The 22,610-nt window shown below is 35.1% G+C and overlaps 1 protein-coding gene across 8 annotated transcripts in view; it reads right to left on the minus strand.

Moving 5' to 3' along the window:
• USP47 (ubiquitin specific peptidase 47) overlaps positions 1-22,610 on the minus strand; it is a 96,269-nt gene that overhangs the window by 19,102 nt on the left and 54,557 nt on the right. For 7 of the 8 annotated variants that reach the window (XM_006089607.3, XM_023754531.1, XM_023754530.1 and 4 more), the window contains 8 exons: positions 11,083-11,178; positions 10,853-11,005; positions 8,075-8,242; positions 5,952-6,083; positions 5,429-5,505; positions 4,833-4,888; positions 2,567-2,679; positions 1,733-1,837 (listed from right to left, as the gene is read on the minus strand). In XM_006089607.3, the coding sequence (XP_006089669.1) occupies positions 1,733-1,837; positions 2,567-2,679; positions 4,833-4,888; positions 5,429-5,505; positions 5,952-6,083; positions 8,075-8,242; positions 10,853-11,005; positions 11,083-11,178 (900 nt within the window). The remainder of the gene's footprint in view (positions 1-1,732; positions 1,838-2,566; positions 2,680-4,832; positions 4,889-5,428; positions 5,506-5,951; positions 6,084-8,074; positions 8,243-10,852; positions 11,006-11,082; positions 11,179-22,610) is intronic. The other variant, XM_023754532.1, reaches the window with a different exon arrangement.

The following is a 22,610-nucleotide window of genomic DNA, read 5'->3' on the forward strand; positions in this document are numbered from 1 at the left end:
CTGACCTCTCGGTCCCTCCTGGGTCACGGGCGCCATGGCAAGCCAGCACTGACTGCGGTTGCCACAGTGACCTAGCACTGACTGCCACTGCTGTGGGCGCTACAGCAACCCAGCACTAACTGCCAAGGCAGGTGTAATGCGATCGGTCGGGGGGGCCCCACCATCGCCCCACAGAGGGAGGCCCAGGCCACCGCCCAGCAGCGGTGGGGGGGCCTCCCTCTGCAGGGCGATCAATCGCAGGGCACCTGGACTGTTAGAGGGTGCAGGCCAGGCTGAAGGACCACCCCCCACCCCCGCCGAGTGCACAAATTTCGTGCACTGGGCCTCCAGTCCTATATAATAAAAGCCTAATATGCTAAATGTCTGGTCAACCTGTTGGTTGTTCAACCAATCAAAGTGTAATATACTAATGATATGCTAAGGCCGCTCAACCGCTTGCTATGACATTCACTGACCACCAGGGGGCAGGTGCTCTGACCAGGTTAGCTTGCTGCTGAGGGCCAGCAGGGAGGGACTGAGCTAGATGGGCCGGAGACGCCCTGGAGCCCTCTTAAGGTCCCTCCCCAGCTGGCCAACCTCCTGCATCCCCAATCATGCACTGGCGGGGTCCCTCGGCCTGGACTGTGCCCTCTCGCAATCCGGGACACCTTGGGGGATGTCAGAGAGCTGGTTTCGGCCTGATCCTGCAGGCCAGGCAGAGGGACTACCCACTGGTGCATGAATTCGTGCACTGGGCCTCTAGTCCTATATAATAAAAGCCTAATATGCTAAATGTCTGGTTGACCAGTTGGCCGTTCAACCAATCAAGGCTAATATGCTAATGATATGCTAAGGCTGCTCAACCGTTCACTATGACATGCACTGACCATCGGGGGGCAGACATTTGACTGGTTGACCAGTCGCTATGCCGTGCACTGACCAGCAGGGAGCACAGTCGACCAGTCGCTATGACGTGCACTGACCACCAGGGGGCAGACGCTCCACTGGTAGGTAGCTTGCTGCTGGGGTCCAGCCGATTGGGACTGAGCGAGACAGGCCGGACACGCCCTGGAGCCCTCCTGTGGTTCCTCCCTGGCTGGCCAAACCCCCGCATCTCTTCCCAGCCCCGATTGTGTACTGGTGGGATCCCTCGGCCTGGCCTGCACCCTCTCGCAATCCGGGACCCATCGGGGGATGTCGGAGAGCCAGTTTTGGCCCTATCTCACAGGGGGAGTGCTGGTCAGCCAGAAGCCGGTCTCATGGCTGGCAAGAGCAGTGGCAGTGGTGGTGGTGGGAGCCTCTCCCGCCTCTGTGGCAGCACTAAGGATGTTCGATTGATGGCTTAGGCCCGCTTCCCTGAGGGCTCCCGGATTTCGAAAGATCGCAGGCCGGGCTGAGGGACTCTCCCCGCTGAGGGCACGAGTTTCATGTACCGGGCCTCTAGTTTTTAAATAATCACATTTCATTATCCCTCAAATCATACAACCTATGCACTAATATATTTTAAAGACATTTTTTGTTTTAAAAAAGTTAACATTCTAAACTCTAGATGGACTCAAAATCAGGTAAAGAATAAATAAATATTTTTGTGAGACTTTCTCAAAAACAACTATGTTTCAAAGATTTAAATGGACTACCAGTGTGATTGCAAGTGCTTATACTACTATTGACTATAATAAAAATTTTGGAAAATATGTTAACACTATTATCTAAGATATCAATAATTAAATGCTAACAGTACAATTAAACTTACCTTGTAAGCCATTTCTACTGCTTCTTTTAATGTCTTATCCTTATGAACCTCCAATTTATTTTCCATCATGACTTGTTTCACAGGATGCAAACAGAACAGTTTTATCTAGAAATTGTAAAATACCATCATAACTCAGCAGGTCATGAGTCAAAGCTTAATTCTTTTTTAGATAGCATTTTTTCCTAATAGTAAAAAACTATAATTTTTTTTAAAAAACATACATTGGGATCATTCTCTCTGGTGTCTCTTTTTCTCACTTAATAACTGATAGTGATTATATTTAATATTATTAAAAATTGAAAGACATTAATTTTAACAAGTATATGTTTCTTTTTAAGCATATACTATCATATTATACATAATCATTCCCTTACTGATATACATTCAGGTTGTTTCCAATTTTTCCCTAGTTTTGAAAATACTGTGATCAATATCCTTGAGGTCACAATTCTACAGCATCTGCAATTATCTTATTAGGTATTATTTCCTTAAGAGAATTATATATAAAATAATATGAATTTACATTAAGACTTGATAAATTCCACTCAATATCTATGCAGAAAGTTTTACAAATTTATTCTTCTTGTAGCAGAATGTGACAATGCTCATCTTATTGTAACCTCACCAGCACTGAGTATTATTACTACGTTATTGTTTTTTTTAATGCATAACCTAAAATCTTATCTTACTTTAGTAATATGGTTGGTTATACTCCTTAATGATCATGATAGCATAGTTGTCTACAGAATCAACCCAATTAGTTAGCTATCAGAATTGCAGTTAAGCAAACTGCAATAGCACTTTTTAATTAAAAATAAAATTATAAAATCTAACCTTGCATGTGTTACGCTCGATTTCTCGTTGCCTCTTTTCTTGTTCTTCCAATTCTCTCTCTCTCTGCACCAAATTTTTAATATGTTCTGGATATTCATCTACTTCTAGAAATTCTATTAATAATTAAAACAGGGTAAGACAGTGCCACTGAAATTGAGCTTCCTTTATTTAATTTTGTTCTACTAGTTTTCCATTGTATATAATTCTATCACTCTCATCAAAATATATCTCAATTACATGAATCTCTCAACTTGAAACATGAGCTTCTTTTAGACAAGGGTAAAGAGGTAGTTAATAACACATGGTTACATCTCATATTTTAAAAAGTCATATATTTATCCATAATAGCATTTGGCTCCAGGCCAACTCTATGTAGATTAAGATTTTTAAAATAAAAAAGCTTCTCTGAAACTTGGAAATAAAACTATTTCTGATTTTAAATTGTATTATCACCATAAATTATGTGACCCTGTGTAAGCACTTCTCCAGACCCTGGTTTCTTCAGCATATTGCTAGCACCTAACTTATCATTATTACCTGGGATATAATAAAATGTAATAAATGCTATTGCTGCTTCTACTACTACAAATACTATTTATTTGTATATTATTCCCTATTACAATTATCATTCCTTTGTTCTCAAAGCAGTTTTTTAGCTGCCTTCTAATCAAAGAATTTCATATGTAACTCCAAGTATTAAAAGTGACATTATGAGACTATGACACTACTTAATAAAGCCAATGATTATTAAGCAATAAATTAGAACAATTTATATCTTAAAAATCATGCCTCTGTGGAAAATAAAAATCTACTGCTCTTCGAAATGAGCTCTAATTCTAAAAATATTCCAGATCATACATATAGCGCCCCCTGGTGCTTCATCACAAACCTAGAGCCCGGGAGTGAATAAAGGAAAGCTGTTATTTATTGCTCTATTGAAAATATCTGGAATGCTGGGTGCTAAAGAGACACATGAACCACAATCCTGGCTCTGCCTCCAGGTAGACTGGACAGTTACTTTTTGGGTTACATTGAATGATTACTTCTACTCTGAAATATTTGTTCTGAAATGATTTCTTGTTATAATTTCCTTTCTTTTCATTAATCCTACAGCAAATTATTGAAAAGCCACTATATGATAGACCCTGGATTATACTGTTGGTGAAAAGATGAATAAGTCCTAAGTCTTGAACCAACTGAATTCAGAATTTAATGAGGGTTTAAAAAATGAAAATAAAATATTATACTGCTGAAAATAGATTTACTCATGGCATGGAAGTTTCTAAATAAAGAAAAATGTTAAAATTAATGGGAGTGAATATGCTATTTTAATTATAAAAAGAATATAAGCAAACATATCATCTATGTATATAACTATGTTCATGTACAAAGATATATCTCTACCTATTTGCATACTGCTTTAGCAGAGTAAAAGTTAGCAAGAAAAATGAGGAACTGTAATTTTTCAAAGTAATAATTACAAAAAAGAAAAAAAAAAGACAACCCCACATGCTTTGTATACAGGATTATTTGGGGGAATTCTTAATAAAATTAAAATATAAAGGAGGCACACTAGACTCGTAAAACTTTACTTGCTTTTTAAGCAAATAGCAAAGACATTTAACTCTAGTTTTTAAGAATCTTTCTAGAGTGGTAAGTGAGAAGTTTACTTCATCTATGGTCCCCATGCAAAGCATATAGCTATGAAATACCCCCTAAAATTATAAAAGAAAAAAAAATAGCTACATTTGAGTTTTTACTATGTACCAGACATGATGTTAAATGCTTAAAATATGTTATCTCATTTAATTTTTTATACAACCTTATAAAATACAATTATTCCCATTCTACAGATGTGGAAAATAAGACTTAAAAAAGATAAATAACTTGGTCTGGGACATGCAGCTGCTGAGTTATGACTGCTACACAGGTCTGGAGGTTATCATCATTAAACCAAACTCCGTATAATACAATCTTACTGCAAATAAATACCTGGTTTATTCCATGCAGAGTAAGTTTTGCCCCTTAATGTAGTAAAAAACAAAAAACAAAAACAATACATTTTTTCCCCACATGTTTTTACCAGCTGGTATTATTTCACAATAGTCTTTATAATTAATTCTTCCATGCATAAAAAAACTTAATTATCCTATCAGTTAAAAGTGGTTATCTGGGTTTGAAAACTTGCTTAAGAAATTAGTTTATCCTACAGATTAATATCAAATAATACTACAGATTAAAAGCAAATTAATGTATGTTAACATACTTGCATTTCTTGTTGGATCCTTCAGTCTATATATCAGCATATATGCATTTGTGGAGCTAGTAGAAATACAAAAAAGATTAATAGGAACAAAAAGTAGATTGTAAAGACTCCATTTCCTAGCATCAAATATTTATTTAAAATATTTTTTGTTGTTTCAAACAATTAGAAATCATGAAACTGTTCTCGAATAGGTTCAAATTTAAAACATTCTAGAAAAAAAAATCTACTTTGCTTTTACTGATACATTTATGAGGAGATTCCATACCTCCTCTTGGTAACACAGTAAAGTCTTCAAAAAAATCTGTGTCCTAGAATGATTACTATAATTAAGTCAGGAGTCAGCAAACTTCTTCTGGGAAGGGCCAGATAATAAAAGTATGATCTGTGTTGCAATTACCTAACTCTGCTGAGGTATGGGATAAGATCAACATAAAATATTTAAGCAAATGATACGGTGATGTTTCAATAAAACTTCATTTCCAAAAACTGGAAATAAACTGGATTTGGCCCACCACTGGGTTAAACTTTCTTAATGGTGAAAAATACTGAGAAGCTGTTGTTAATTTATAGACACTAAAAATTACAAAGTTATTTACCTTGCAAAAGCACTGGAGTAATACCCTCTGCTTCCTGAAGATCCACCATGTGTTTTCTTAATGTCCTCTTGTGTTATCTAAAAAGTTGTCACATTATTAACTTTTTGGTAAAATTTATAATACCACTACCTTTATGGCAATATGTAATCCAATATATAAATTTTTAACCTCAGAGTTAAATGGACCACATGTACCAATTCACAAAGTTTAATCATAATCAGCAGCTGCTAGTGACCACTTAGTTCTAGTGCTCTCAAACAGCCCACATGAAGGCTCATGACAAGAGGAAAATTGGGAATCTATCTCTGGAAACATTGAGCAAGCCCCAAAGAAACAAAACCAAGAAATAACAACAATTAACAAAGCAAGAAATTTACTGAGAGCAAAAACAAAATATTATTTGCTATGTGTCTTAAAATGCTTCACTGTACACATCTAGTCTCCCATTTCAATAAACCCAGAGATTGATAGAAACATCCCTGCTCGTCTTTTAGAATAATAATCTCAAAAAACCCCTCCTTACCCTGCTGACATGTTGATCATTGAAGCTGTACCACTGATCATCACTGAATGACTTTATACAAGCATAATAGTGACCACCAGCAGCACTCCCTGAATGAACCATAACGGAGAAGAGCTCATAGATCAAGGAATTCTAAGAGGAAAAAATAAAGGTAACTCAAGAAGAGGAAAAACACTTATTTGTATATTTCCTATTCTCTATTAATACATAGTGAAGTAACATGTTAGTTGTCCTATATATTTATTGTAGGTTAATGTTCCTCTAAGATAATTAAAATGGCAATTCACCATATAATTTTATACACACAAGCTTCACTCAGTGTATTCCTTCATATTTTAATTATACTACAATCTCTGAAACTATGCATATAGAAATATAATTCATTTATGTAAAAAAGAAAACAATCTGAAATTTTAGAAGTGCCAAATAAAACACTATTCTATTATGCGGAGTCAAGATCAAGAAATTTCAAATAACTTTTTTATTCAAATAAGATTCAATTTCCTTTATAGAGGAGCTGAAGGATATAATGATTTGGAACATCTAATGTATTTATGTAATATCTATGATACAGTGATTACTGATTTGATAGCTCTAAGGTATGCAAAGCTGTTCAACATTAGAAAATCAATCTATATCAGCAATTTTCAACCTTTTCCATCTCATGGCATACATAAACTAATTACTAAAATTCTGTGGCACACCAAAAATATATTTTTTGCCAATCTGACAAAAAAAAAGTATGATGTTGATTCATTCACACCGGACAGCTATTGTTGTGTTGAATTCTTGCAGCACACCGTTTGAAACTCGCTGATCTATGTAAACCACATCAAAGAAGGGAAATTACATGATCATATCAACTGACCCAGAAATAGCATTTGACAAAAATCCAATACCCATCATGATAAAAAACTCTCAATAAACAGGAAGAGGGGAACCTCCTTAAATTGATAAAGAACATCTACAAATCACCTCTAGCTAATACCATAATTAAAGATGAGAGACTGAACATGTTCCTCGTGAGACTAGGAACAAGGCTAGCATGTCATTTGCCACCACTCCTATGCAACACTGTAAGGGAAGTCCTACCTGTTTTAATAAGACAAAGAAAAAAAGAGAAAGACATAATTGTCTATGCAGAAAAACAGGAACAGGGTTTTTTTGCTCTAAAGCCACAGTGTGTCAACCCTTGCTTGAATGTACTGTTCTTTGTACTAAATTATAATGTGTCCTCTACATTATTCATTTCATCTATGTCCTGAAAGAAATAGGTAAGTTTAAAAGGTAAAGGGTAATGGTGGTGAGAATATAGGTCTTCATCTAAAAATAAATTTATGCAAGTGAAACTCCATTCTCAAATACTGCCTAAAAAACTATATATATAATATACATGACTCTAAGACTGCGTTAGTGACCAGTCTTCATGCCAGTGATTCATATTTACACCATGCCTAAGATATTTGATCTGTAATTCTCTCCTCAATAAAGCAGATTATATGACTGTGAAAGAAATGTTTGATTAAAAATCACATACACAGTGACAAAAAAATTCTAACCTAGAGATTATTCAGCTTTTCAATTTTAAAATTATAACCCATGGAACTATAATATTTTTGAAGTACCTTAAGGGCTATCATGGAGGTGGGGGTGGGAAGAGGAAGGAGACTGAGGGCTTTGTCTTTCCCCCACCTTAAAAAGATCAGTTCTATTATTGTTTGATAAAGGGTTCCACAGCCCGCATTTTAAAAATCAAAAGACCTAATGTTTTCATTTTGCTATATGAGAAAAGTCTGAAGATGTAAGATGTAGAGGCTTGCTGCAACTTTCCAGACAGAAGTCCTGATTACTAGGACCCTTTCCACAGCATCACCCACCTTACTTACATAATCACAGTTTAGCCTCCCAGAAATCAATGCTCCCACTGTAAGTTTTTCACAAATTTAACTATAACCACATAAATGCATAAAAAAATGAACACCTTAAAAAGTCTTTTCAAAAATTAAACTTTGTTTAAAGAGAACTTTCTCAGTCACACAGCTACCACATTTTACATATATATAGTATATATCACCTCAGAGATTTCTCTCTTTCAACTAAATACCGCAAACTATAAAAGGCACCTTTTCAAGACCAGGTTTTGAAATCTTTTCAGTTCCACTATTGTTTTCAAGGCAGATCCCTTCATCAACACCATCATCATTGGAGAAATCATTGCTCATTTGATCACTGTGACAACTGCCTTCGTTTTCTGCTCCACTGTCAGTGCAACTTTCAGTCTGAGGAGATTTCTTAATAAAACATAATTATCTTACAATAGCAAACTAAATAAAGGAAAAATATATAGTCAAGTAAAACTTTTTTCTACATGCTGCTTTTTTCACATAATTTAATATACTGTTAATAAATACTTATTTTACTTTAAGTAAATTTAGTTTTTCTTAAAAAGTGAGACAAAAAAATAAAATGAACAAAAAAGTGTATTTTAAAAGCATTTATATTAATGTCCTTAAAATTCTAATTCAACAAATTAGTAATTCAAAATTCTAGTAAACTCCTTTTATGCTTATAGTTGTAAAGTAACAATAAAAAATTTTTTCACCAAAATCAATAAAAGCAGAGAACCTAAACTCCAAAACGAGCTTCTTCTGTTTTCAAATTCCCAAAGAACATCATCTCTTTTATTGAACAGAAAGTTCCATATCATTGTGCTAGGTATTGTACTAGACAATTAGAAAGAAAAACCAGACATTGTTTCTATCCTCAAGAATTTTATACTCTAGTGTATAGGAGGTGGAAATGTAACAAGAGCAAATCATACTTTTCCCTGCTTTTATGATTTTTAAATCCCTTTCATGCATATTTAAATGGAAGAATCTACTTCTTAGAAATCCTCAATTTTTACCCCTTTCCTTTAATATTTATATACATACCTAAAAATATTTTTATTTAAATAACTTAAGAATTCTTCTCTAAGGTATCGCATAGAAGTTCTTGAATTAACCAAGCAATCTATAATAATAAAAGTGTAATATGTTAATTAGACCGGACCACCTTCCGGATGAAGCCAGGGCTGTGAGGGAAGCCCAGGTCCCGGGTGCCTGCCAGCGGCTGGAGGGAAGCCCGGGTCCCGGGTGCCAGAGGGAAGCTAGTACCAGCAGCCAGGGGAAGAAAGGCCTACTCTTGCACGAATATCGTGCATCGGGCCACTAGTATAAAATAAGCACCAATTTTGCCAAGAACTTTGCTGCATCTAACATAGTCTTCATCCCTTTAGTTGGTTCAAGGAAAAATGGAGGTGAAAACCAACATTAGAACTCTATACTAAGTCAAAAGAGATCATTCCTGAAACTCCTTTACCTAAGCCAGAACATCTCTTTCTTCTCCCAAGAAATGGACTTAGAACTTCCTAAAAGTTCCTGTCAAACTTTATATATAGGTTTTCTTCCCTTGGGAAAAAAAATTCCCTTTTAAGAAATATATTAGGAACATGCAGAAGACCAAAGTAATAATGATCTCTGAGTAGGAATCCTACAATGATTACACCTCCTTTGAAAGTTTGGTATACTCTGAGTAGATTTCCTAGCTTAAGCACAAGTGCTTGAGATATTATTTTAAAATGAATCTTTCAAAATGTTATTTGGTCATAGGTATCATTCAATGAATATTTACTTTATCAAAGGTGCTTTCTTCTCACTTATTAGCCTTACTTTACAGACAAGGAAAGTGAGGCTCAGAAAGGTTGCTCTTTTGTGCCACACTGCCTCTTAGTTTTTAACAGCACTCAATACAATTTGATGAATGTTTAAAATTATTTTTGAGCTTCTGGGGAAAGATATTTTTATAATTACAGTAATCAGTTCCAATCAGAAAAAACATGCTTCATGACAGTTTTGAGAATAAAGATTTATCACTCTTACAACTATGTTAAGTAATTGTAAATATTCCTCATAATGAAATATTAAGAGTTTACAAAAAAAATATAGTGGGACAGCCCTGGCTGGGTAGATCAGTTGGTTGGAGCACCATCACAATATGCCTGGTTGTGGGTTAGATACCTGGTTGGGGCACATACAAGAATCAACCTATGAACGCATGAATGAGTGGAACAACAAATCAATGTTTCTCTCTCAAATTAATAAATAAAAGTTTTTAATAAAATGGTCTTATTTGGAAAAAACAAAAGATGGATTTAAAAAAAATGTAGTGGGACAACATGAATCTTTTACTAGATAAGGAGAAAGAAATCAGAGAATTCGAGGTCAATGAGTGGAAGAAATTGAAGAGCTTTACCTGTGTAGTTCAAAGTCCCATTCTCAAACTATTTAAATAAAGTTTTAATTAAAAAAAACTAATTAGAAAAGGAAAAGAGACAAAATACCTTCCTTTTCTAGCTTCCTAATCTAGCCAATTTAAGAGCAAGCAAACCTTAAATGAGAATAACCCAGAACCCTTAACCCTGAAAAAGACACTAAGACAAATAAGAAATTAAGGCCATCCTATTTAGTTTCCTTGTTTATTCATTCATATATACTTGTTCTGTGTTTTTTATGTACCACAAATGCAGCTCACCTCTAAATTGTTTTTTCAATAACTAAGAAAGTTATGAAACATAAGATTATCTCTCCAATTAAAGAAATAATTTCAGAGTTTTAGGTCTTCTTGTTTTTTCAAATGATAAGTTACTTTGGTCAAGCAAGAATATTAGAAATATAATTTATGGTGGACAGGAAAAGCTTATACAAAGTTAGTTTTTATAGACTTGGCATTAGAAAATAAGGAAAGGCTTCCATCAAGAAAATAGTCTGAACATCAGTGTTGAAGTTATTCCAAATAGCTCTTTTAAACATGACTAACCAAATGGATTAATGAAAAACATAACAAGAAAATATAATACTTACCTCATCTTCTACATCAATAAATGTACTCATATCCAGCTCTTCAGGAAATGTCATCCGATCATTCAATTTAATCCTGTGCATGGTTGTATAATCAAAATCAAACCTTTTCAATTGTAAGGTCAGCAGATAAGGGAAATGCAAAAACCGAAGACCCTAAAAAGAAAAGGGGACATATTAAATATTGACCGTTATCTCAGGTAATTAAATATTAATTTCTACATGACATCTACCTTTCGTGCATCACACTTCTTCTTACAACGTTCACAAAAATATTGATTTGGGCCATCCAGGATCTCTGGCTGAATAAATGCATGCAATGCTTCTTCCTAATTAGAAAAAAAAAATTGTTTCATAATTACTTAATGATGTTATAATACTAACGACAAAATCCTGAATATAAAAACAGTGCAACCCCCCCCCCCCCAAACAAGGAAAAACAACAACAACAGTGCAATTACCAAAACACTTATAAGTAGAATGGCTAGAAAATTAGGAACTCAAAATGCAAAAAGGAAAATAAAATCAACAAAATGTTATCATTATAAAAACTGAGAAATAATATAAATTCTTATTTCATTCTGTATGAGATCTGCCTTTCCTAGCACTGCACATCAGTTAGTCATTTCTACCTAATTGTTATTGTCCTTACATTTTGGTGTTTGCCTAAATAATCTAATAAAAATCCTCAGTCTTTAGATTAAAAAGTAAACCAGCTCTGGCCAGTGGCTCAGTGGTTAGAGTATCAGCCTGAGCACCAGAGGGTTGTAGTTTCGATCCCTACCCTGGTTGGGGGCACATGGAGAAGGCAACCAATTGATGTGTCTCTCTCACATCAATGTCTGTCTCTCTCTCTCTCTCTCTCTCTCTCTCTCTCTCTCTCCCTCCCTCCCTCCCTCCCATCCATCCACTCTCTAAAAAATCAATGGAAAAAATATCCTCGGATGAGGATTAACAACAAAAAAAGTAACTACATACTTCTTAGAAAAGCAGTTATATGTATCATTTCAATATTCTTATGAGACATTTTTAAACTTACAGTAAATAACACAGAACTCTGAATATTTGACACTACCCATACACTTAAAAAATGTAATAATAATAATCTGAATCACTATATTTTGAGTCAATCAGTAATCCACCACTGCACTAGTGTGAAGGCTGAAAACCATTGTGCAATCTTCTCACTGCATGTCAGATACTGCTCCGTTTGAAAGTGTATGAGAGCTCCTGGGCTGTTCACCTAGTGTACCAGGTGGTTCTCTTTTCTCCATACAGCCTTAAGACAGAAGTAAGAAACGTAGTATGAATACTGCTGAAGAATTTGTGGGCATTAAATTAATTTTTAATCAATAATTTTTCACAATCAAAAAATGAATTTTAGTTAATACAACACATAAGACTGCATAACCTCAAATTTCATTTGACATCAGAACTACTGACAATACATATTTATTACACATAAAGAAAAAGTGGAATTATTAAGATGAAGTGTTTTCAAATATTTGGTGTTCTTCAAAGGACAGATAAAGGAGCTTGATCTGGCAAAATGAACTTAGTTTAAAATAGCTGGCAGAGCTTATAAAACTACTATCCACATATTGTTTGATCTAGCTCATTTTGGAATAAGATCAAGGCTATGAAAACATATTCAAAATGCTTCTAACTTCATTTATCTTCTAGTTGTTCTCAAAAACACAAGGAAGACCACAGCTGGGAGGTGGGGGACAGGGTTCTGAAACATGACCAAGCATTTTACTGGAAGGCATAAGAAAGAACACATTTAGAAAATGATTTTTTTCTCTAAAGCATATTTTAAGCATAAAAAGGCAAATTTTATAAAAACATGAGAATAAAAGAAGCTTTCAGAGTATTACAAACATAGCTTAACATAGAATGACATCAAATTTGTTGTTTTCCAAATAGAGGTCATTTGAATTGGTAAAACACTCAATATCTAAAAATAAAAAAATCAGAGCAGGGGTAGGGGGATAAGAGGTGGAGGGAGAGTGAAAAATTATCTCACTCAAATTCTACCGTACTAAACTAAACTAAGGTATGTATTGTGTGTATTGGCTAAGGTATGTGTATATTGTTCTCTGCCTTATAGTTTATACCTAAAGTTTATCTTTTTTTAAAATTTAAATTCAGAGAAAAGTTTAAAGAATAGAAAATTCCCAGTAACTATTTACTCAGACTGTCCAGGCTTTCATCCCACCCACATATATATTTTTCACTACCATTTGAGAGTAGGTTCACATATCATGCTTTTCCTCTTAATACTTCAACGTGACTTTTTAAGAACAAGAATATTCTTAGTTCTCAAACTCAGAAAACTATGATAAAGTGCTTTTGTCCGTCCACATTCCAATTCTATCAATTATCCTAATAGAATTTCTCTGCTTCCAGTACAGAATGGAATCCAGGATCACAAATTGCATGTGGCTAACTGCCTCTTCAGATTCCTTTTTTTCTGGAATAGTCTTAAAGCTTTTCTTTCATGACATTAATATTTGTTTTAGAGGCCAGTTATTTTATAAAATGTTCCGCAGTTTGGGTTTCTCTGATGTTCCTCATGATTAGATTCAGATTATGCATCCCTTTCTAGACTACTAAGTAAGGATATGTCCTTTTAAGGGTATCACAGTCCCAGGCCATGTCCCTATCCTTATTGGCAATATTATGAATTTCAATCAATGTCAGAGTGCTGTCCATTTTGTCCACTAGTTATTTTTTTCCACTTGAAACTAATAAGAAATCTGTAAGGAAACTCTTGGAGACCAGGCACAAATCCTGAGCCTTAAACTTTTCACCCTAGATTTAGCACCCACTAATGCATTCTTGCTTAAATCAAATTTTAATGTTTGCTTTTATGAGCAACTTGAAAATCTTTTTAATAGGCCATTTAAGTCCATTCATATTTGATATGACTGATGTTTCGTTTCATTTCACTATTTTATAATTACTGTATTAAGTAAATTTACTGTGTTCCTTTATGTGTGTTTTCTGTGCTGTTTTTACAATTTCTTTTGGTATTTAGGGAGGTTAGCTATATTTTTGTAGTGCATTATACTTTTGTTATTACCCTTAATTCTATTTTCCCTTTTTTCTTACTTACACTTGTAGTGTCTAGTCTGCCAGTAATATGTGGTACTCTTGTGTTTCCACCTATTCAACAGTCTATGATCTTTCCCTTTCTCTCCCCTTTTTTAAGAATGGCATTCTGTATACTTTGTCTAACATTTCATACCATTTTTCTACCCAGTCCCCATCCTTTTAAAATTTCGTCCTTATTTCTAGTTTTAATTAGTCCTTAATTCTACAATTCAATAAATCAAATGCTCAGCCCTTTTGCTGAAGCTTCCCCAGTGGTCCCTTGGTTAGATGGAGCTCATTCTCTAATAAACTCCACAGGAAAGGCTCATGATTATAACATTCAATGAGTTCTTCCATGTTCAAAATTGGTTTTGTATCCCCATAATTGAAGGAATACTTGGCTGGATACTGACTCCTTGGCTTGTAATTGAGTTTTTTGAAATTGCTATTCTGTTGCCATGATTTGAATGGTTGCTCTTCAGAAGTATGAAGCCAGTCCAATATATCCTTAAAATTTAACACTTTATTTGTCCAGAGTTGATTATTCAAAGCCAATGTGTCCAGATAAATGGTGGGTCAAAAGGCAGGTTTAAATTTCCCTTAACCCAGAAAGCTTTCCTGGGATATAGTTTATAAGTTTTGTTTCACCGTGTTTTTATTCTCCAGATTGTTATATTGGACACCTCCTTTGCTGGTTTTCTCTTACAATTTTCTCTGAGGTCCTTCTTTTTTTTCTATCTCATTTTCATTTGATGTCCTTTAGATTTTTATTCCTTCTCATTCTTTCGAGTACTTTATAAATTTATTTTTCATTTCTAACAGTGTTGTCATTTCTTCAATTTCTTTCCTGAATTTGGTCAATATTCATTGCATTTCATGTCTTTTTAAAAATCTATTTCTCTCCTTAAATTTTTGGATACCAGGCTGTTTTGCTTGTTTGAAATATTTAATTTAGTCTAGAGTACTGTTCTACTTTGTATTATTCTGCTTTGTGGCTATTTTCCCAAGGGCTTTTTTTGGGGGCAGCGGATAGATTTTCATAAGCTGATAATAAACATTTTCTGTTTTCTTCTAAAAGTGTTTAGTGGCTTTTTTTCCCTCCTAGTCATTGTGTGGACAGCATTCATTAGGTTAAGAGTACTTTCTTTTGTCAATACAGTAAAGTGCAGTTTCTTGAATTGGTAATGGGAGGAGAGGTTGGTGTCTTCTTTCATTTTGTAGGAGCCTTAATTCTTTTATTTCTTATCTTCTCTTCACTTGCTATGGATTGGAGCCATCAGCTCTTCTCTGTTTATCTCTTTCCCCAAAAGCAAAATTCCTCCAAGGCTGCCACTTCTAATCCTGCTCATTCTAAAATTCATTCCCTGTAGCTGATGCTAAAAACTACTAAGTCCAGTCTATGTTGGCACATACTGTTGTACTTTCTCTTTTTGAGCGGATTTTGTATCTGTTTTACCTAAGTCCTTCAATCCCCTCTCCTCCGTTTCATACAGTCTCTAAAGCTTCCCACTGTACACTCTCCACATACAGACTGCAGCAGCAGTGGAAATTCTATTGGGACTGGGTGATTATCTTGCTACTTACAGGTAATTTGAAGTTCATGATATTCTTTCTCCCACTATTGCCAAAGAAATACAAATGAAACCTAATTAACTCATACCTTCTATGATTTTGGGGAAGGATGTGTGGAGGTAGCCATTATTATCCTTCAGACTGAGAAACCAGTTAAAGCTTATTAGTAACTTTTGTTTCTACATTAATAAGTTTCTGCAGCTTCCTTACCCTAGCTTTTTAACAAGTTGTCACCATGATAATTATAATCAAGATTAGTCAATTATAAAAATTAGCTTCAATTTATCCATCCATTCAACAAATAATTTTGTGTAAATGATACATAAATGATGGGCTAATATAGCTGTATACATTTACCTCCACTTAATGTGATGTACAAGATAACTAAAAATCATGCCAAGCTATATTTTAGACAGTAAAAATGAGTCATGGATCACAAAATAGAAAATATTATAAACGTTGTACCATTAGTCAAACACACACACACACACACACACACACACACACACACACACTACTGCTTACCATCAGCTGTTATCTTGAGTATGTTAAATTGATGCATCATCAAAACTAGCATTGGGTTAATTATGATTGTTTTTCTTCATTCCATAGTGAAGATAATAGTTTTACTTTCTAGAACTTATATAGTATACAAAATGTAATTTTGCGTTTTTTAATACTGTAATTTTCACAATTCAGAACACAGATAACTCTTGTGTCCTTATTTCTCCAAATAAAAATATCAGTTATCACAATTTTGTATTTAATGCAGAAAATATAGGCACAGTGCAATCAAAAGATATAACTAAAAAATGGTACTGTCTATAAATTATCAGTTTTCTCTTTACTCTTAACCCATATATAAAATTCTTTCTCCATCATTTAATGCCTATTTTATTTTGAATGGAGATAGGGGCATTAAAATGTGATATTCTATTTTTCAAATTGACAAAGATAATTAAGAACCACAACTGATAACTATTTTCGGATTTTGATATACTTAGCAATTTTGGGATACTGATATACAGCAGCAAATAAATTCAACTATCTTCCCAGAATATATACTTTAATAAACACATGTGTTTTAACTAGGGAAAGGACTCCAAATACTTTTAACCTAAGCCATCCACTTATTTTAATTGCAATTTTTGAGGTAACTGTAGATTCATGTACAATTATAAGAAATAATACAGACAGAAACCTTATAGACTCTGCCCAGTTTCCTCCACTGGTAACATTTTACAAAACTATAGTATATCACAACCAGGATATTGACATTGATACCTCTACCTATCTTATTCAGATTTCCCCAGTTTTGGTATAGTCATTTGTCTGTATTTGTGTGCATATTAAGTTCTACAGTTTTATCACCTGTATTGGATCATGTAGCCATCACCAGTCAAGAGACTGAACAGTTCCTACACCACAAGGATGCCTTAGGTTGCCTTTTTATAGTAACCATCTACCCATCCACCTGCTGACCCCACCAAATCTATAAGCTCTGGCAATGATTAAGCTGTCCTCCAGTTTTAAAATTTTGTCACATCAAAAATATTATATGAATGGAATCATATCATATGTAACCTTTGAGATCGGCTTTTCCCCCCACTCAGCATAATTCCATGGAAATTCATTCAAGATTTTGTGTATATCCATAATTTATTCCTTTTTATTGCTGAGTAGTATTCTATGATTTGTATGTACAAGTTTGTTAATCACTCACCTGATGAAGGACATTTGGGCTGATTTCAGCTTTGGAATATTAACATAAAGATGCTATGAACATTTGTGTACAGGTTTTTGTGTGAACATAACTTCATTTCCTTGGGATAAGTAACCAAGAGTACAACTGCTAGAGTTCATAGTAATTACAAGTTTCGTTTTATATGAAGATATCTGTAACATTTCACATTCCCACCAAAAATGAGTGATCCAGTTTGTCCACATTATCGCCAGCTTTTAGTGCTGTCATTGTTTTTTATTTTAGCCATCTGTCAGTAGGTAATGATATCCTCATTGTAGTTTGAATTTGTATTTCCCTAGTGATAGGAACATCTTTTCCTTACATCTGTATATCCTCTTTGATTAAATGTTTTGTCTTTTTTTCAACTGACTAAATGAATTGTTTGGGGTATCTTTCTTACTATTGTGTTTGGAGACGTCTTTATATATCCTATTAATTCTCTGTCATATATTTGGTTTGCAAGTATATTCTCCCAGTCTGTAGCTTCTATTCTTATTCTCTTTGAATGGCTGTCTAGGACCAAATTTGTAATTGTGAGGAGTTCCAACTTCTCAATTTTTCCCTTTGTGGATTGTACTTTTGATATCAAATCTAATAACTCATTGCTTAACCTTAGATCTGGAAGACTTCTTTACTAATTATATTTCTAAGGTTATATCTTTACACTTTATGTTTAAGTCTATGATCCATTTTGAGTTAATTTTTGTACATATAGATGCCCAATTGTTCCAACACCATATATTGAAAAGATCATCGTTCCTCCATTTAATTACTTTTGTGTCTTTCTCAAAAATCAGATAGGTCTATTTGTTGAATCTGTTTGTTTTCCCTTCTGTTCCACTAATCCATTTGTGTATCCCTCCACCAATATCACACAGCCTTGATTAATATCACTATATGTCTTGAAATCACGTAGATTGATTTCTCCAACCTTATTCTTCTTTTTCCAAAATTCGAGCTATTTTAGTTCTTTGCCTCCTACATAAATTTTAGAGTGAACTTATGTATATCAGCAAAAATTTTGAAAGGAATTGCACTAAAACTATATAATTTGGGAGAGAATAAATATCTTTACTATGCTGAATCTTCCAATCAATTAGCACAGTATGTCTCTCCATTTATTTAAACACTAGAGGCCCGGTATAATTTATTTAAACACTAGAGGCCCGGTGCACAGATTTGTGCACCAGTGGGGTCCCTTGGCCTGGCCTGTGGGGATCAGGCCGAAACTGGCTCTCCTACATCCCCTGAGGGTCCCAGATTCTGAGAGGGCAGTTCTCAGATGACACACCCTGGAATTGGGCTCCCTCCTCTCGTTCTGGGTGTGTCACCCGCCGAGAAACACAGCTGCCAAGTCACCGCAGCTCTGCAGCTCCTGCATTAAGCGTCTGCCCCTGGTGGTCAGTGTGCATCATAGCTACCAGTTGGAGCATCTGTCCCCTGGTGGTACTGCGCATTATAGCTACCAGCCAGTTGGCCAGGTGACCAGTCACTTAGACTTTTATATAGATTCTCCTCAGAGTTTGTAGTTTCTAACACATAGGTCACAGTATATATTTTGTTGGATTCACCCCTAAGATCTTTTTCCATAACTGTAAATGGTACTGTGTTTTTAATTTCACTTTTACATATTCTTTGCTAGTATTTTGAAATACAATTGATTTCTGTAGCTTTATCTTATCACCTGCTACCCTGCTAAATTCAGTTATTTCCATGATATTTTTATATAAAATATGTTATCTAAAACAGGGTTGGGGGCAATTTCATATCTCCCTTTAATTGGCATGCCTTTCATTTCCTCTTCTTGCCTTATTGTGTTGGCTAAGACTTCCAATACTATCCTATATAATAAAGAGCTAATATGCTAATTAGACCAAAAAGCAGAACGACCATCCGGAAGATCTTCTGGATGAAGTTGGGGGGGGGGGGGGGGCGGTTTGCTGTGAGGGCCGAGCCGTTGCATGAATTTCGTGCATCAGGCTTCTAGTATTGAATAAGAGTGCTGAGAACAGACATCCTTGGCATTCTAGAGGGAAAACACTCAGTCATTTACCATGAAGTATTGTGTTAGCTATAGGTTTTTTAAAAATATGTTCTTTATCAAGTTGCAAAAATTACCTTACTTCTAGTTTTCTGAGTTTTTATCATGAGTGTTTATTGTATTTTATCAAGTGCTTTTTCTGAGTCAATTGATGTGATCATGTAAATTTTCCTTTTGGTAGAGTAACTCATTTATTTAAAAAAATACTGATCAGCCCAGAATACCTGGAATGTATTATTTAATTCTATCTGCTAATATTTTGCTAAGGATTATCCCATCTATATGCCTTAAGGACACTAGCCTGGTCATAATTTTTTATTTGTTTTAACTGTTTTTGTCTAGTTTAGCACCAAGGTAAGACTCTGCTATTGTTGAGTGCAGCATTTTCTTAATATCTATTAAATTCTGTTGGTTGATGGTGTTGTTGAGTTCTATATCTTTGCTAATTTTCTGTCTAGAGGGTCTACCTATCAATTATTGAGAAAAGTGCACTGACAATTGTAGCTATGTCAATTTCTCCTTTTAGTTTGGGCAGTTTTTACTTCCTATGTTTTGCAACTCTATTATTTGGTACATACACATTTAGGACTGCTGTCTTCTTGATGAATTGGCCATTTTATCATTACATAATGCCCCTCTCTTACTTATATCAATGTACTTCAAGAGAGGTTTTTGTAGACAGCATATTACTGGGTTATGTTGTTGCTGTTTTTTAAGCTAAAATGCTGATCTCTACCTTTTTAAAAAAATATATTTTATTGATTTTTTACAGAGAGGAAGGGAGAGAGATAGAGTTAGAAACATCAATGAGAGAGAAACATTGATCAGCTTCCTCCTGCACACTCCCTACTGGGTATGTGCCTGCAACCAAGGTACATGCCCTTGATCGGAATCGAACCTGGGACCCTTGAGTCCGCAGGCTGACACTCTGTCCACTGAGCCAAACCGGTTAGGGCTGATCTCTACCTTTTAGTTGGTATAGTTAGACCATTTATACACAACTAAGTTTGCTATTTTAGGTGTTGTTTTTTTGTTTTGTTTCTCCTCCTTCCGGAGGATTACTTGCACATTTTTTGAATTCTATTTTATCATACTGTTTTGAACATATCTTCTTTTCAGTGGTTGCTCTAGGTATTATATTATATACACATAATGCCTACTGGTGCCATCCTTTTCCCAGTTCAAGTGAAGTACAAAAACCTTACTTCCCTTTATGTCTTCTCATCCTCTTCCATTTATAATAAAATTATCTCAAACATTTCCTCTCTATATATTTAGAATCATATCAGACAGTGTGATAATTTTGATTGAACCATCCAACATAATTTAGGAAACTCAGGAGGAGGAGGAAAGCTGATTTTATTTACCCAGATTTTTACTTACCATGTTTTTTTTCATCCTAATGTTCCAAGATACTACTTTTTAATCATTCCCTGTTTAGAGAAATTTCTTTAGCCATTCTTTAAAGTTGGGTCTGCTGCTGACAAATTCTCTTAGTGTTTGTTCATCCAAGAATGTCTTGATTTCCCTGAAGAATTTGGGTATAAGACTACTTGACAGTTCTTTCTTTCAACACCCACCTGAAAAATGTGCCACTTCCCTCGGGCCTCCATAGTTTTTTATGACAAATGTACTTTGAAAAAATTAAAAGTAGCTTTCCCCTATAAGGTGCCTTTTCTCACTTGCTGTTTTCAAGATATTTTCTTTGTCTTTAGTTTTTATAAGTATGACTACAATTTGAGTTGATGTAGAATTTTTCTGGCTTATCCTATCTGGCGTTTGTTCAGCTTCTTGGATCTGTAGACTTATCCCTTTTGCCAAATTTGGGAAGTTTTCATTGATTATTTCTCTGAATATTTTCAGTGTTGCCTTCTTTTTTCTCTCCTTCCAGGACTCCAGTGATACAAATGTTAGATCTTTTACTATTTTCCCATGGGTCTCTGAGGAACTTTTCCCCCTCCGTCTATTTCACTCTGCTGTTTAGATTGGGCAATTTCTATTGTTCTGTCTTCAAGTGAGTTCACTAATACTTTCCATTGTCTCCTTCATTCTGCTGTTGAGTATATCTGTTGAGTTTTTTTTAATTGTTATTACATTTTTCAGCTCTAAATTCCTATTTTATTTTTCTTTATATCCGCTACTTCTTCCCTGAGACTATTTCCTCATTTGTTTCAAGTGGGTTTGGAATCTCTCATTGAAGTATTTCTATGATGGTTGCTTTAAAATATTTGTCAGATAATTCTAACGTCTGTCATTTCAGTGTTTGTTTTGTTTTGTTTTTTGTCTATTGATTTTAGACCCCATTAAAATCTTCTGATTTAGCTGATCCCTTTGACACTGCTCCAGCTGGGGAAAAGGTCCCTGTCTCATTACTGCCACGTGGAAGTATAAGTGTAGGTTTCCCACTTGGCCTCTGTTGATACCTGAGTTGAAGAGGAGCTCCTCATTACTAAAGGGCAAGGGTACTGATTCTGGCTGGTCAGTAGGCCTCTGCTGATATCATCTTGGCTGTGAGGGGACTAAGCTTCTTACTACGGGAGGAGGGTAGAAGTTCTGATTCTCCTCCATGAGGTATCAATCCAGTGGGGAGGGAAAGAAGCACTTCCTTACTGTCAGATGGGAGTTAAAGGCAGGCTCTCCATGCGGTCTCTAGTGACAGTGAGCCAGGGGAAAGAGAGAATAGCAGTGGGAAGGTTCCTTACTGCCCAGCATAGATGAAACTTCTGGCTAGCTACTCAGTCTTCTCTGATGTCACCCTGGTACAGAGTTGGAGAACTCTGTTATAACTTGATGAGGGTAGAAGTTGAGGATCCATACCAGCTGGCATGAGTTGGGGAACAAAGTATTTCCATGGTGCTTGGCTGGAGCAGAGCCGTTATTGTATAAACATTTTGTGCCTTACTAGGCTGTCCTTTTCCTGGCCTTTTGATAGAGTAGGCTTTTTAGTCTTGCCTGCTGTTTTCCAGATTGCCAACTTCTTCATCTTCAAGTCTGGGATAAAGTAGGCAAAAAGAAAACCCAAGGAACTCACCCCATGTCATTCCTTCAGTCCACTAGTCTTTATGCCTCTTCTCCACCTTTCAGAGACTTCTTATGTTTGTTTTGTATATAACGTTCAAGATTTTCAGTTGTTTTACGGAAGGAATAAGAAATTGTACATCTATTCCATTTTCCTGAAAGCAGAAGCCCCACTTTTTAAATTGGTTCTCTCTAATCCAACCACACAAATTCCTGGAAAAATGAGGGTAGTCTATGGAAGAGATTTTTCTTTATGTAATGCTTACAAAGTTGGACCACTGAGCCAGCCA

This window comes from Myotis lucifugus, unplaced genomic scaffold, assembly GCF_000147115.1.
Source record: "Myotis lucifugus unplaced genomic scaffold, Myoluc2.0 scaffold_61, whole genome shotgun sequence".
NCBI classification, from domain to species: Eukaryota; Metazoa; Chordata; class Mammalia; order Chiroptera; family Vespertilionidae; genus Myotis; species Myotis lucifugus.